Consider the following 14,418-nt stretch of genomic DNA (forward strand, 5'->3'; position numbering starts at 1 on the left):
GGGTATCGGTATCGCGTGTTGAGAAATGCTCACTGCTGCTGGAAGCATTCGTTTGCGAACAGTTATGGCAACAAATGAATTCCAATTCCATACATTACAATAAGCACCCTTTCCCAAAATTTAGGATAACGATTCTATCAGGTTATGGCTAGTGCTAATGATATGTCCAAAAGTGGGTGCCGCTGTTTGGAATGTCAGAATGCAGTTAGATTATTGAACAACAGATTTCATTTTTTTGATTTATTTGATTGCTCTCGCTGAGGTATTTGTGCAATTCAGGGCAAGTCGAAGGGAGTTCAGCTCATTCAAAATTGGGATGCAAGCTAGGGCATTCAGGTTTCGAGCAGTTCAGTAGAAGAAAACGCCTGCTGTTATACTACTTTACGAGGCAGACTTTCCATTCCGCAAAGAAACGATAAAATCAAACGCGTTAATAGGCAGAGATGTTAAAATCGCGAGTCTACATACTCGCACTTTGCCCTTCTTTGCAGAACGATTTTATTTCGTTAAACTCAATCTGCAATGATGCTATCTAAAGTTCACCTCGGAAAGCATCAGGAAGTAAGCTTCGGGTAAACTCGGCAGGAGTAAACAGCAATCGGGGGGGAAACATCAGCGAAGCAAACGAACAGTTCTGCGAATTAAAGAAAAAATCGTTTTCGTTCGGCAGCCGAACACATCAATCGGACAACGCATGGGGGCGTGGCTAAAAGTGATGGATACAAGGGAACGGGAAACGAGCGAGAGAAGGGTGCGAGGAATGTTAACTCGGTCCGTCGGGCAACGATCGCTCGTGAGCATTCGTGTACGGCAAGCTTCGTTCTGTTGTTTCATTGGTGTGATTTTATTCCTGCGAGGAGGGGAAAACATCAACTCGGAACTGTTCTCTTCGTTTTGTGTGCAATCACGTCATGATTGGAACGAAGATAAAATCAATCTGCACACAACGAGTTAAACTCGGAAAAAATCAGCCGAATGATTCTTTCCGAGGCGAGTTTAAACACCGCTGTTTATAGGCAACGTCATAGGCTAGGTCAGACAAATAGAAATTTTGTTGCAGCATTTTTTTTTCTTATCGAAAGCAAAAGCAAAAGTTTTTAATCGTTTATGATAAAAAATTCTTGCCGGAACCAAACAAAATGAAAAAAGCTGTTGTTTCATAGATGAGGCATCCTCAGTTAGGTGAAACTTGTAAACTTATCCAATGCGAAAAGTTTTAGGAATAGTCATCCTAATGAAACAAAATTTTATGCCTGCTCACTGGTAGGTGATTTAATCAGATCAATTTGACATTTGAACGCTTTTTCTGTTTTTTTTTTCTTTTGTTTTCCACCCCTGGGTCATAGGTACGTATTAGAACGTGCTAACATTTGGCTTATTTATTTTAATGAAATTTAATCAATCTTTCCTCCGTAATGTGTCATTAGCTTCGACCATTATAATTAGTGCGACACCTGTTACTTTTTAAACTTGCCAATGGCGTTTCCTCCTTTATTACAATCCGTGCTCAGCTTTTCAGTCGAATTTGTTTTCTTCACCAGATGGAAAACTCACATCCAACATTTTTTTAAGCATAAATCATTCGTATTTTTTTCGTAATTTCCGTATTGTAAAGATACACCGAGAATATGTGGGAACTATATCACTTCAATCAAGGCTTGGCAGAATATGTTCACCTTCTTATCAGCTATTCTCATCTGAGCGAAAACTTCTGAAAGAAGCACACTTTTGACGGGGTTTAGTTTCGTTCTAAAAATTTTTATTGCCCAATAGGTTTCAATCTACAGGATTAATCGTCTTGCGTTTAACTCACTTAATTCTTCTCAGAGAAACTTCTAATCATACACTAACCCCAATCTTTTGAGGTGTGCATTGCGCAATTTTTGCAAATGACAAATCCGCTTGCGTGATCTCTTTTCAGATCCGTCATGCGCGATCTCTCCTGAGATTCACTTTGCGCGACCTTTTTCAGATCCGCTTTGCGCGATCTCCTTCGAGATCCGCTTTGCGCGATCTCCTTCGAGATCCGCTTTGCGCGATCTCCTTCGAGATCCGCTTTGCACGATCTCCTTCGAGATCCGCTATGCGCGACCTTTTTCAGATCCGCTTTGCGCGATCTCCTTCGAGATCCGCTTTGCGCGATCTCCTTCGAGATCCGCTTTGCGCGATCTCCTTCGAGATCCGCTATGCGCGACCTTTTTCAGATCCGCTTTGCGCGATCTCCTTCGAGATCCGCTTTGCGCGATCTCCTTCGAGATCCGCTTTGCGCGATCTCCTTCGGGATCCGCTTTGCGCGATCTCCTTCGGGATCCGCTTTGCGCGATCTCCTTCGAGATCCGCCTTGCGCGATCTCCTTCGAGATCCGCTATGCGCGACCTTTTACAGATCCGCTTCCATTGGCCCTTTTTGATTGGCCGGTGTAATAATCTCGCAAACAACCTGTGTTTTTCAAAACTATCTCGCGCGTTTTTTTTTTTTTAGCACACTTATCGATTTGTGGTTGTTTCTTTTATTGTTTTAATTTCTTTTCCAAGGGGGACAGCCATTTTGGAAAACTTCAAAAATATTTTAAAACGATAATTATTTGGCACGCAAACAAATAACTCGCTTCTTTTTCGCATCCAATCCCTTCCCACCAGTGCTTGAAAATCGGTAAAGAGTCCAGGAATGTTGAACCACTTGACAAAAATTTGAATCCTGGCGGGATCACCATTGTGCGTTTCCGATGTGCACTCGCAAAGGGATGGCAGGAAGCGCGCTGATAGGCGATGTTCGGAAGTGCGTGTGGCATAAGTAAAGACCGCGAACTGACTGGCTGGCGTATGATGGCGGCTGTTACCGAGAGCCCGGCGCAAGAGCGTAGGCGGCCGGTGCATAGTTGTCATAATATGTTCAGCTCACTTTACACTATATTAGGGCGCCTCAACACGGCCCACAGTGGGCCCCACACAAATCTCCTAGCTCCTTGAGCAATAGCCGTGAAGCCCGATCTCCGAGCACTTCCTTCAGCAGCAGTTCCTCCTCAACGCCCTCCCTACTGAAGCAGAAAGTTAAACTGGAACCATTGCCGGACGCTTCGGAGTTGGTAGAATCGCTACCAACCATTTCTCCCAATTATCGCCCGATGCCGCTAAACCAGGTCGTGATGGATTGTGTATTTTCCAACAACGGCAAGGCTCAGCGGTCGATTTTGACCGACATGCAGTCCAAAAACCTTTGCACCAAAGTTTTCTCCGGCATCAAAATCTTTACTGGAATCGTGCCCAGCCTGTACGACCTGTGCATTCGACTCTTACAGGAAAACATCAAGCTGCTGGATTGCACCGGCGGAATTCCGTTCGATATACTCAAACCGGTCCTGGAACGTGTCTACGCCAAACAGCTGAAATGTCTGGAAGAAGTGAACCCATACCTGTTGGAGGACACTGACATCTTTTGGGAGCATCACTGCAAACGACTCTTCCGAAGCCAAAAACGAAAGGAAGAAAAGTACGAATCATGGCGGAAGATGATCTAAAACCGTGATACCTGCGTGCTTGATGCATTTTGATCCCTTCTTGTTTTGTAAACAATGTCACAGCATGGCTGATTGGGCAATTTGGCATTTTACACCACCCTAGATTTAATAGCCCTGGTTTGGACCCCAACGTAGATATCCTTTTGCAGTTGGTTCAATGGCAACCAATGGAGAAGGAGGAGCAGTGAGCAGAGGCGATGATGACGACAACGGTGTAGGCGACTAGCAGCGGAGGGGGCAAGCGGTGAAGGTAACATACGGCAGTTTTTTTTATTGATGGAATGTCATGTCAACATGACATGTTGTACACACCGGTATAACACACCAGGCACGCTTAACACAACATAACACATACAACTCAATGTGGTACAAAGAGGTGATGAAGAAACACGCAGACTATTACAGAACTCGTTATTCAAAAAGTAAAAAGGTAAACAAAGCCTACGTCACTTGCCAGGATGTTTATGTATCCTAGGAGTGAATCGTAAACAGCAGTTGGCAATGGTTTTTCTTCTCTAGTTTTCGCTGGTACAGCGATGATGGTTGTTTGTTCGAAAATGCAACTGACGTCACGAATTGGCATGGTTACAATGTTTACAAAAAAAAACTTTTACTAACACTTGGCACGGGATTTCCATCGCCACCTGAGATGTGTACAGATTGCATACAACTAACCTAGCACTTACATTGAAATAACACTAATGAGCTTCTTGGTGTGGGGGAGTGTGGTGGGCCGCTAAGAAAAAAAAAAAAAAAAGTAATATGAATATTTGCATATTGGAATCGCTTGTCTACTTCACGGCATTTTTAAACCACGGAAACAGTATAAACAAGTTGGGTTTCGAAAAAAAAAGATTATGAGGAGAATTTTCAACTTCACGAAACGATTATAAAATGTCACCAAAAATTTTTTTTCGTTTTAAATGATCGACCAGCATTCGCTTTCTTGCAATCAAAAAGCAGATTAAAATTAATAACTTTTCCGCAATCCTCCTTTGACGAACATTGTGCTTTACCGAAAAGCTGATCTAAAAGGAAACCTTTCGAAAAACTAATTATATGTAGACGGAAAATTACAGAAAGCAACTCATCAATATAAAAAAAAAAAAAAAAAAAAAAAACACGTGTCGGGATGAATAAGCCACCGAAGCTTAAAATCCCTTGAGAAAAAAAAAAATGAAACAACACACCGCTTGCTCAAATGTCTGGAAACACCGCACATCCAATATGCACAACACACACCGAACATCGAACCTACCTTCCAATCAATAGCAAACCCAACACACATGGTGCCACCCATGATTTAGGCTTTACAGACTGAATAAATGACGTGGAAAACTTTAGATTAACATTTAACACCCAGTACCGAGATGGGAATCGAACCCATGCCATCAGTGGACCAGCGACTACCGTCTTACCACGCTAACCACTCGACCACCGAGACGTACTCTTTCAACATTCACCGCATCACCCACACGCACACCACACCACACGCACAACACATCGCACCACCCATTACCCATTCTCTATGCCGTCCCAGGGTATTAAAAGTCCAACATCAACTCTTTAATTAGATGTTAGGGCCTCAAAAGGCCCGTTTGGTTTCGGTTAACAGATTGGCTTCCTATTTGTTTTTCTTTTCAAGGGAGTTGAACTGCCCGGGTCATTCTTCCCTATTCCTGTTGTTTCAAACTTGTTTTTGTTTTGTTTTTTTTTTTTGTGATTTTCTTTTTGTTTTTCTTTTAGTCGTTGCGCTAGTTACTTTCCGAGTTGAAATCCTCCGATTTTCCGTCACTGCACAGTGGTCCAGAAATGAAATTTAGCGGGAAACAATTATTTGTGCTCTAGCCTTAGGTTTAAGACATTTGGTGTCCATGACAAAGTTGTACAACATCACAAGGCGCTACTTTTGAATGAAACATTTTTAGGGTGGTTCATAAAACTCCTTAGATACGAAAATTATTTTTTTTACTGTAAGGAGATAGTGCTGTATTATGTTAAGCAATTATGTAGAACAACATAATTGATGAAACTTTGTAGAAGACTCTGAATGTCTATCTATTAACGTTTAGGTTTTATGATGATTTTTCGTGTACAAGTTAGGGTGGTCCTACAAAAACAAGTTTTTTTGTTATAACTTAGTTGGGTATCAACTTATCAAAATCATGTGTTCGGCAAGTATTTAGAAAATCATTATGCGCATCTTTTGTAGTAAACAGATTTCTAATATCTGCTTTTGATTCGCAGTTATGATGAATTTTGTGATCAGAAGTGGCCGTTTCGTATGAGCCATAACTTCAAATGGAGCAAACCAAAAAATTCAAACTTTAATTCGTTTGAAAGAACATGTTAAAATCTACATTATATCAAAAAACTGGAGAGGTGTTTTTTGTTTAAAGCTTTTTATTTACATTTGAACTTGACCAAAATTGTCATTTTTCATATAAAAAAATATATCACTTTTGCTCTGCGACATGGAATTCTTCTTTGCTTTTGCACCCTTAGTCAATAATTCTAAATTTTTTACCACTATAAAAGCAGAGTTTCCTATTCATAACCTTTTGTAAAAATTTTGGAAGACTAACATAGCCAGAGGGGCACAAATGAAAAAAATATAATGAGGATTCTTGATTATTAATGTATAGAACCATAAACTGAAAACAATGAATTACTAACTACCCAACAAGAAAGTCTTGAATTGTATTTTTCTTAGGAGGAGTTATTATTCACTTATGTCCTTTTGACTGTGAAAGCCAGTTTTGGTTTCTCCGGTGATGATTTTGATCAAACCCAAGTAAACCACACAGTTTTCAGTTCAAGAGTTTCGATTATTCGTGATGAACGTTCAAAGGAAAGTTATAGTCGTTCACTGGCTGAAGGGGTCTAGTGAAAAAGATGTGGTTGAAGTTCTGTTAAAAATGGATCCCAAGCTTTCGAAATGAACATTGAAAAAGAAATTAATTAATTACATGAATTTGGTGGATCATACAGTGGAAATGTTGTTGAAATATTTACAATATGATTCTACATTTCCGGAAAAAATGCTTCAACTGATTTTCAAATGGGGAGCCTATGGTAGCTCAAACCACAGCAGGTATAAATTTATTTTGAACGAAACTTTATCTTTTGATCTTCAAATTATTTTAACATAGATTTAATCAATCATTCATTGACGAAGATGATGAAGGAGACATGCGTGAATACAGCGATTCACACATTTTCGCGGTTTCTCTTGTTCCGTTACGTCTCGTAGATAAATCTAATGGGATACAAAACGTTATCTGGAGTAACGATTGCCCATCCTCAGTGAGTTTGTGCAGACCTATTAGGCTCATTTTTGCTAAGGAAAGTGCAGATCTAACAAGATTCGTTGGAAATGTTCATAAAGATCGCAGATCGTCTTGGTATGGACAAACCCACTTGGAGAGTCAGGAAAACCAATACAGAAGTGAATGAACGGCGTCAAAGTCTTCGAAACATACCAAAAGAACAACTGAACTTATGTATTGATGATGGTCACCGGTGAGAATTCCAATACAGGAAATATTGCCAGGAAATTCTTCGAGAAAAGGATTGAAGTTGCACAAATTACGGGACTGAATGTTCAGCTTTTGGAAAAGTTTTACGTGATTTTAACCATTATCAACAGTAGCTCGTTTGCAGGGTATGCTGAAGAAACTCGGGTGCTTATAACAATTTATATAGCTGGTATCCCGTTTCTCCAACCGTACACAAATTGTTAGTGCATGGAGCAGCAGTCATAAAACATCATATTTCACCCATAGGCATGTATTCGGAAGAAGCTGGTGAAACAAGAAACAGAAGTTTACGAAGATTTCGAGGAAACCACTCCAGAAAGTTCGATCGTGTGATTAGTCTGGAGGATGTTTTTAAAAGACTCCTCCTGACATCAGATCCGTACTTCTCACTATCCAATAGTAAATGTATGAAATATTCAAAAATCAGCCTTCCTGAATGCAGCCGTCATTTGATCTGTGACCCCTAACGCGTTTTTTATTAGTTTCATTATTGCTAGAATATATGTAAGTGTTTTTTTTTTGTTTTCTATGAATTTTTTATTGATTTCTCAAATAAACTTTTTTTTCCGTTTTTCCGTTTCTGTTAACTTTAATGATGATATAAATGTTACGATGGTACGGTTGGTGGTACGGTTATTCCTCACGCAGCCAAAAGTAGTCAAAAATAATATAGAAAGGTTATATGAAAAATGGCAATTTTGGTCAAGTTCAAATGTAAATAAAAAGCTTTAAACAAAAAACACCTCTCCAGTTTTTTGATATAATGTAGATTTTAACATGTTCTTTCAAACGAATTAAAGTTTGAATTTTTTGGTTTGCTCCATTTGAAGTTATGGCTCATACAAAACGGCCATTTTTGAACACAAAATTCATATTAACTGCGAATCAAAAGCAGATATTAGAAATCTGTTTACTACAAAAGATGCGCATAATGATTTTCTAAATACTTGCCGAACACATGATTTTGATAAGTTGATACCCAACTAAGTTATAACAAAAAAAACTTGTTTTTGTAGGACCACCCTAACTTGTACACGAAAAATCATCATAAAACCTAAACGTTAATAGATAGACATTCAGAGTCTTCTACAAAGTTTCATCAATTATGTTGTTCTACATAATTGCTTAACATAATACAGCACTATCTCCTTACAGTAAAAAAATAATTTTCGTATCTAAGGAGTTTTATGAACCACCCTAAAAATGTTTCATTCAAAAGTAGCGCCTTGTGATGTTGTACAACTTTGTCATGGACACCAAATGTCTTAAACCTAAGGCAAGAGCGCAAATAATTGTTTCCCGCTAAATTTCATTTCTGGACCACTGTGCACTGGAATGATCGAATCGATCGACCAACCCTCGGTGGCTCGAGTACCCAGGTAACCACCAATCATTTAAAACAGCACGTAAGTAGCACTATATACGCATATACGGCAGATGTATTAAAGCTCCTAAGCATTAGATAAGCATTTATGTAGCCCTGAATGCTACTCAAATGCAGGTTTTGGCAAAATATACGGTAACTTTAGTGCTAAACCCTACAAATGTTCCCAACTTGGCATTTAAAAAGCATTTGAAATGCTGATTTAATGCTTCGCCGTTTCTTTTAAGCCAAGGATGGCCAACATTTTCAACATTCGGGCCAAATTTTGGAAATGCGATAGACTGGCGGGCCACACCATAGTTTTTTTTTAATTTTCCGAGCAAATAAATGATTTAAACTTCTGTTGGGTTGTTTTGTTGCAGAAATGAACTACGGTCCACCTGCGGCCCCTCCTGGCCAATGGCATAATGGTTGCACTCCGTGATTGGTTCGAGATAATCAACATTGCACAATGAACCAAATGAAAGATTGCTGGGAACAAGCAATACAATCTCACTGTACAGTTTTGAAAATCTCCTTTTTTAAATTGAACCAATAACGACGCCGGCCAAGTCCGTGTAGTCGATAGAGGGAAAGGAAGTGCAGCACATGTGATGATTTGTTTTGCGGAGACCGGCTGTACGCCATCCCTCCACAAATCACACGCTGATTGTGTGGGTATTAAGGGTATGTGGCATGGAAATCATTTTGGTAAATGATGTGGCCACTCAAAACTTATTCTTCTGATCTCCTGAAATGCCAAGTTTCCTATTGAAACTCTTGATTCGAACTCTAAACTAAACTGAATGAGTAAATGGACTGTTTAGTGTAATTCTCTTATTTTTTAATTTACATTCTTTGATTGTGCCATTTAAAGGTTCCATTATGTATAGTTTCAAATCTTTTTTAATTCCCTAAACTCTTAACTGAAACTTTTGTTTAACCTGTTTTAAGCCCTATACATTTCTAGCAAATAAAAATGAAGAAAAAGGATAATTAAGTTAAGACTCGCTCATTCAAATATCTATCCTCGAGTAAGGCCTCATGCAAAATTTATTTTCGATAAACATTGAAACTGCAAGTTACTTATCATCAAAATAATTTCTTTAGTCAGAGCTGCAATTTTTGAAAATTATTGATTTTTCAAATCCTATCGAGACAAAAAAATTTTAGCCCTCTTCGCGACTAATTAAAAAACCATTTTCTTGGCAAACATTGCGTAAGTAGTTAGAGGTCTAAAAAGTTATTTCCATAGTTCCAACAAAGGTGAATCTCTAATAGAAAAAAAAACAAAATAAAATAACAAAATTTCCTAATAGTCGAGGCGAACTTTCCAGCCAATCGAAACATTGGTAGAAACTTATATCTAAAGTTGCTCAAAATTTAGCACAAAAGTTAGCGAGTGTTTCCTTTGATTCGAAACATTAAACTATAAAAAATTATCTTCCGCTCTGAATCTAATTGATCTAAATCAATGAGAAATTTTGTTTCATTTTTGTAAAACTACCAAAAAAATTATCTTAAATCAGCAACGAACTATAAGCTGAATTCCAATTTAAGATAAAAATTTGTTTTATGAATATAAAATGCCTTTTGCAAAAGTTAAAACTTCGAATTTAAATGTAGATAAAATTCTGAATACTTAGCTTGAGGGTTTCTTGCTACTTCTCCAAGAATTTGCATCAGGCTTGAAAGGACCAACGGAACACCATTTTCACAGATGTATAGATTCGATCGGTGCTGTACTGCTAGTCCTACAACTCGCAGAGATGGGACCAGTTTCCGCCGCTTGATTAGCTCGCTCGAAATTGCTGACCGCCTGTCTGATCATCTGACTGGCACGCTGGTGGCTTAGGATTGTGGCCAGTCCTGTAGAATTCATCCAAACACTTTGGTTGCTTCATTCAGCCCATCCAGATCGGTATAATCTGGTCTTACAATTATTCAAAATATAAAAATTCTGATTTTTGACTTTTGTATCATGTTGAGTTGTCTAACTTTTCCTTAGAAAAATAGGACAAATAAAATGATGTGATGATATGTATCGACTGCGAGCGTCCTGAAATAAAAAAGATCAACCCACTTTTAACCTAAATATGCGCACTGCTTCACAAATGCCCATTTCAGATGTCGCTACTTAATCAGCAGCGCTAAACAAAAAATAAAAGATCATTTGCAAACCAAGTTTTAAAGAAATTTATTTTAAAATAACTAATTCAAAAGTTAATCAGACCTCCTCATTGATAGTTTCCAAACTGAACTAACTTCAGCAATTCAAAATGCAGTTTCAAATGAAATGCATACTATAAAATCGGATTTTCAAACAGTGACCGCGGCCATAGAAACATCCCAAAAATTCACGCCTCCAAAATTTGACACTATTCAAACAGATTTTAAAAATTTGAAATAGGAAATGAAATTCCAATTTAGGAGGTGTTTGAACTTAAAAAACGCAATCTTTTTTTTCCGGAATATTTGCAAAGCTAGAAAATGAGTTGGACGAAGTGAGTAAAAATTTGATCTCTAAAAATGCCATGATTCTAGGAGTCCCATTTGTCATGAATGAAAATATGATTGATGTCATTTGTAAAATCGCTCAAAAACTTGGTACTAACCAACTACTACAACTAGACAAGAAAACTAGACTACTGTTAAAAACATAGCAGATCTTAACCTCTCCGTTCAAAACTCAACACCTTTGCCTAAGCGTAAAAAGGTTTGAATAAATATAAATATTTAAAAACATTTAGTCAACTTTTCTCTAACTTTTATAATGGATACCCCAGATTTTGTCAGTTTTAATCAATTTTAATGTGATTTTTACTCATGACTTTTTCGTTATCTTCTGAAGTTTCGTAGAAAGTTTCGTAGAACTTTGTTTTATTAATCGAATCTTATGCCATGATAACATCTTTGGTTCATTTTGTTCCTGAAAATTATCATTAATTGTTTGAAGGTGATGAAAAGTTTGAGAGGAACATGAGAATCAATAAAAGAAAAATTATAAAGCGTTAATTTCATGAATTTTTCGAAAAATTCATTGATTCTCATGTATCCTTAATCTTTTCATCATATTCAAGAAGTTGATTTTTTAAGAAATTTTGAGAGCGGTGTTTTATTTTTTTAAAATTTGCATCAGTTTAAAAGTCATGGTTTAAATAAAAAATTTAAAAAAGTTATCAAAGAATGGCGGCACATTTTTAACATATAGATATGCCTATAACGAAATGAATGTTTTAACAGAAGAATAAATAGGAGGATTTCAAATGATTTCGAAATTATGCGAAATTATCTTTATAAAATAAGAAAAAATCATCGCGATACACATATGTTATTCGAAATAACAGTTCATGTATCAAATATTAGAAAATTAAAAAATATACAGATTTATCCTACTTTTAATTCGAATTCTTGAATGATTGGTACAGATTTTGATAAATTTCATCTCCAAATGGTTGGGTCACCCCTGTTTTAAACCAAAAAAAATCCTGTGATCACCACTTACAGATATTTTTATCTCGTGTTCTGCTTTACCGACCACTCCTCTCTTTCTTTGCTGCATATCACCCTCTCTTTGTTCACTCGACCTTTTACCATTGCATACCACCCTTGTGTGGTGAAAACTCTTGGAGTTGATGTTCCTGCTCCTGGAACGGGATTCGAACCTGAATCCTAGCGACATCAATATGGACGATTCTTTATCCGCTGAACTATTAGAGAAGACCTGATGGAACATGATATTTTTGTTCCATATAAACAACGCGTCACGTCCGAGGCGACAAAGTGATGCCGCATGCATGATAGTGATGCAAGTGCTTTCTTCCATTCCTCCGCATATATTATGCTACAACGATCGTGACGTCACCATAATAGATGGCAAAAGGCAGTAAACATTGCCATACGTATTCTTCCCATTCTATGAAATGTCAAACATTCAATCACAGCCGGCACGGGTCGAACTCGACGAGATATGTTTTCGTTGCTCGTGTTGAATTCTTTCTGCCGCTAACAAAGTTTTAGGTGCGTTTTATTGTTATTCTTGTTAAAATTACTTGGAGAAATTCATTGGTAAGTAGATTTTTTCATTAATTTCCAGTGGCACTCAGAAGTAAATGACGTTTTTTTTTTGCAGGCATCATGGTAAAACGGGTCTCTGCTAAAAAGCGCTTCGCTACGGCGGAAAACAGGTTGATGGAGGATAACACACACTCTCCGGAGAAAGTATTTCGCGAGTTAGCTACGCAGACCGACCAGCAGGAGGTGGTCACTCCGGCCGATTCGATGAAATCGAAGCTGAATAAATGTTTGATTCTACTGGCACATGCAAATTCCAAATTGGACGCTCTGGGTTCCATCGGATCTCAATGTAACCACGATGTGCAGTCTGGGAAGCTACAGCCTGCGAAGGACTTGCAAGAGCTGGATGCATTAGAGGAAAACTGCAAGAGTGAGGAGTTCCTGCGCTCAGTTATTGCTTCCATCGGCCAACGGTTCACAGGAAAAGGTAACACCGTTTGCCTCCAGATCGTCGATAGCTTCTTTGAACGTCAGTTCCTCCTTCAATGCTCCTGGACCGGAATAGGTCGCAAAAATGCCGACCAAGACCAAGTGCAGCACAAGATTCCATTCTGTAAGTTCGAGGGGGTTATCAATTTGTTCCATAAAACTGTTCTTCATTTGAACCCGCAGTTTTCTTTGGCTGACTGCAAAGAATTTCTTCATCGATGCCTGAGGATTGCGAAGCAGCGCTACGATAAAATCGGTGGCACACGGAAGGCAGCAGCAAGCAAGCGCCAAAGTCCGGAATCGAATCGTCAGGACGCAGAATCCTCAGACGATCAGGAATAATGAACCTGAACCGTAAGTTCAATTGCCTAGGGGAATCTACTGCAATTTGTTATTAAATGAATTTTTCGAAGAAATCCCGAAATGTATTTTTTTTTGTTTTGGATTAAAATAAACTTACTTTTTATTGATCTATCTTTATCTTAATTATTTACATTTTTGGAAGCGTATGAAATGAAGGAGCGTAAATATGAAGGAATGGGTATAAATCTGGTACGTTGGTATAGAAGTTGTTTTGTTTGATTATACCTAAACATTATGATACGTTGAATGACAACCAACTAAACACCTAGGTAGAATTCAGCAAACTGTTTAAGTTTAACATCATAATGAAAACATTTGGGTAAAATAAAGACACATATTATTATTCGCCCAACAACCCGTTTTACAAAACCCTCTACGGTTTACGGTACCTACAATCCACAAATAAGCATCTTCAATAAATCAGCATTATATCTGCATTTCCACTACTTGCAGTCTATTAGCTTTTAATATGCGTAGCTGTTTTCAATCAGCATCCAAAATGCGATTTTCAATATTTTTTCATTGCATTATTCAAGCATTGAAATCGCTATGGCTATGGCTATAATGCATTCAAAAAACTTTTTACTGACTAAAAACTTTTAAATAGAATATCACATGCTAATTTTAAACAACTATGCATTTCAAATTCTTATATACTACAACAAGCAGCGGAAATGCAGATATAACGCTGATTCACTGCTTATGCTAATGCTTAGTGGTTACCTGGGTACAGTGGATCCTCCCAAACGGCCGATTTGCGTCCTATTTGATTAAATATATCTTTTTCTGCAATTCCGATCCCATACATATGTTTAGCTAGCAATTGATATGCGGGAAGAAGTGAACTGAAGGAAGTCGCGAACTTGCTACTGATACAAATGAGACACATGAGTCGAAACTTTGAGAGAGCTTTTGCACTGAGTAGGTAAAGGCGAAAGCACAATAGCCCGTCGTGCGTCGCGTCGTGTCAGCGTCGCGTTGACATTTCATTTTGGGGATATATTTTATCGTATGAGCCCCCACAATGATGCGTCGCGTCAGCGTGGGCATTGTACTAAAATGCAAAACATGTTCTAAACAGCAGCGTTCTCCAACGTCGGCGCTTTGTTTTTGAAAAATTTCGAAATTGT

At 38.1% G+C, this 14,418-nt stretch overlaps 1 protein-coding gene across 1 annotated transcript in view; it reads left to right on the forward strand.

Annotated features, from left to right (window-relative positions):
- LOC129752755 (transcription elongation factor B polypeptide 3-like) overlaps positions 1–3,517 on the forward strand; it is a 29,569-nt gene extending 26,052 nt beyond the window's left edge. Inside the window, exon 2 of the mRNA XM_055748526.1 lies at positions 2,917–3,517. Within this exon, the coding sequence (XP_055604501.1) occupies positions 2,917–3,517 (601 nt within the window). The remainder of the gene's footprint in view (positions 1–2,916) is intronic.
- Positions 3,518–14,418: the final 10,901 nt, after the last annotated feature.

Source organism: Uranotaenia lowii, chromosome 3, assembly GCF_029784155.1.
Source record: "Uranotaenia lowii strain MFRU-FL chromosome 3, ASM2978415v1, whole genome shotgun sequence".
Lineage (NCBI taxonomy): Eukaryota > Metazoa > Arthropoda > Insecta > Diptera > Culicidae > Uranotaenia > Uranotaenia lowii.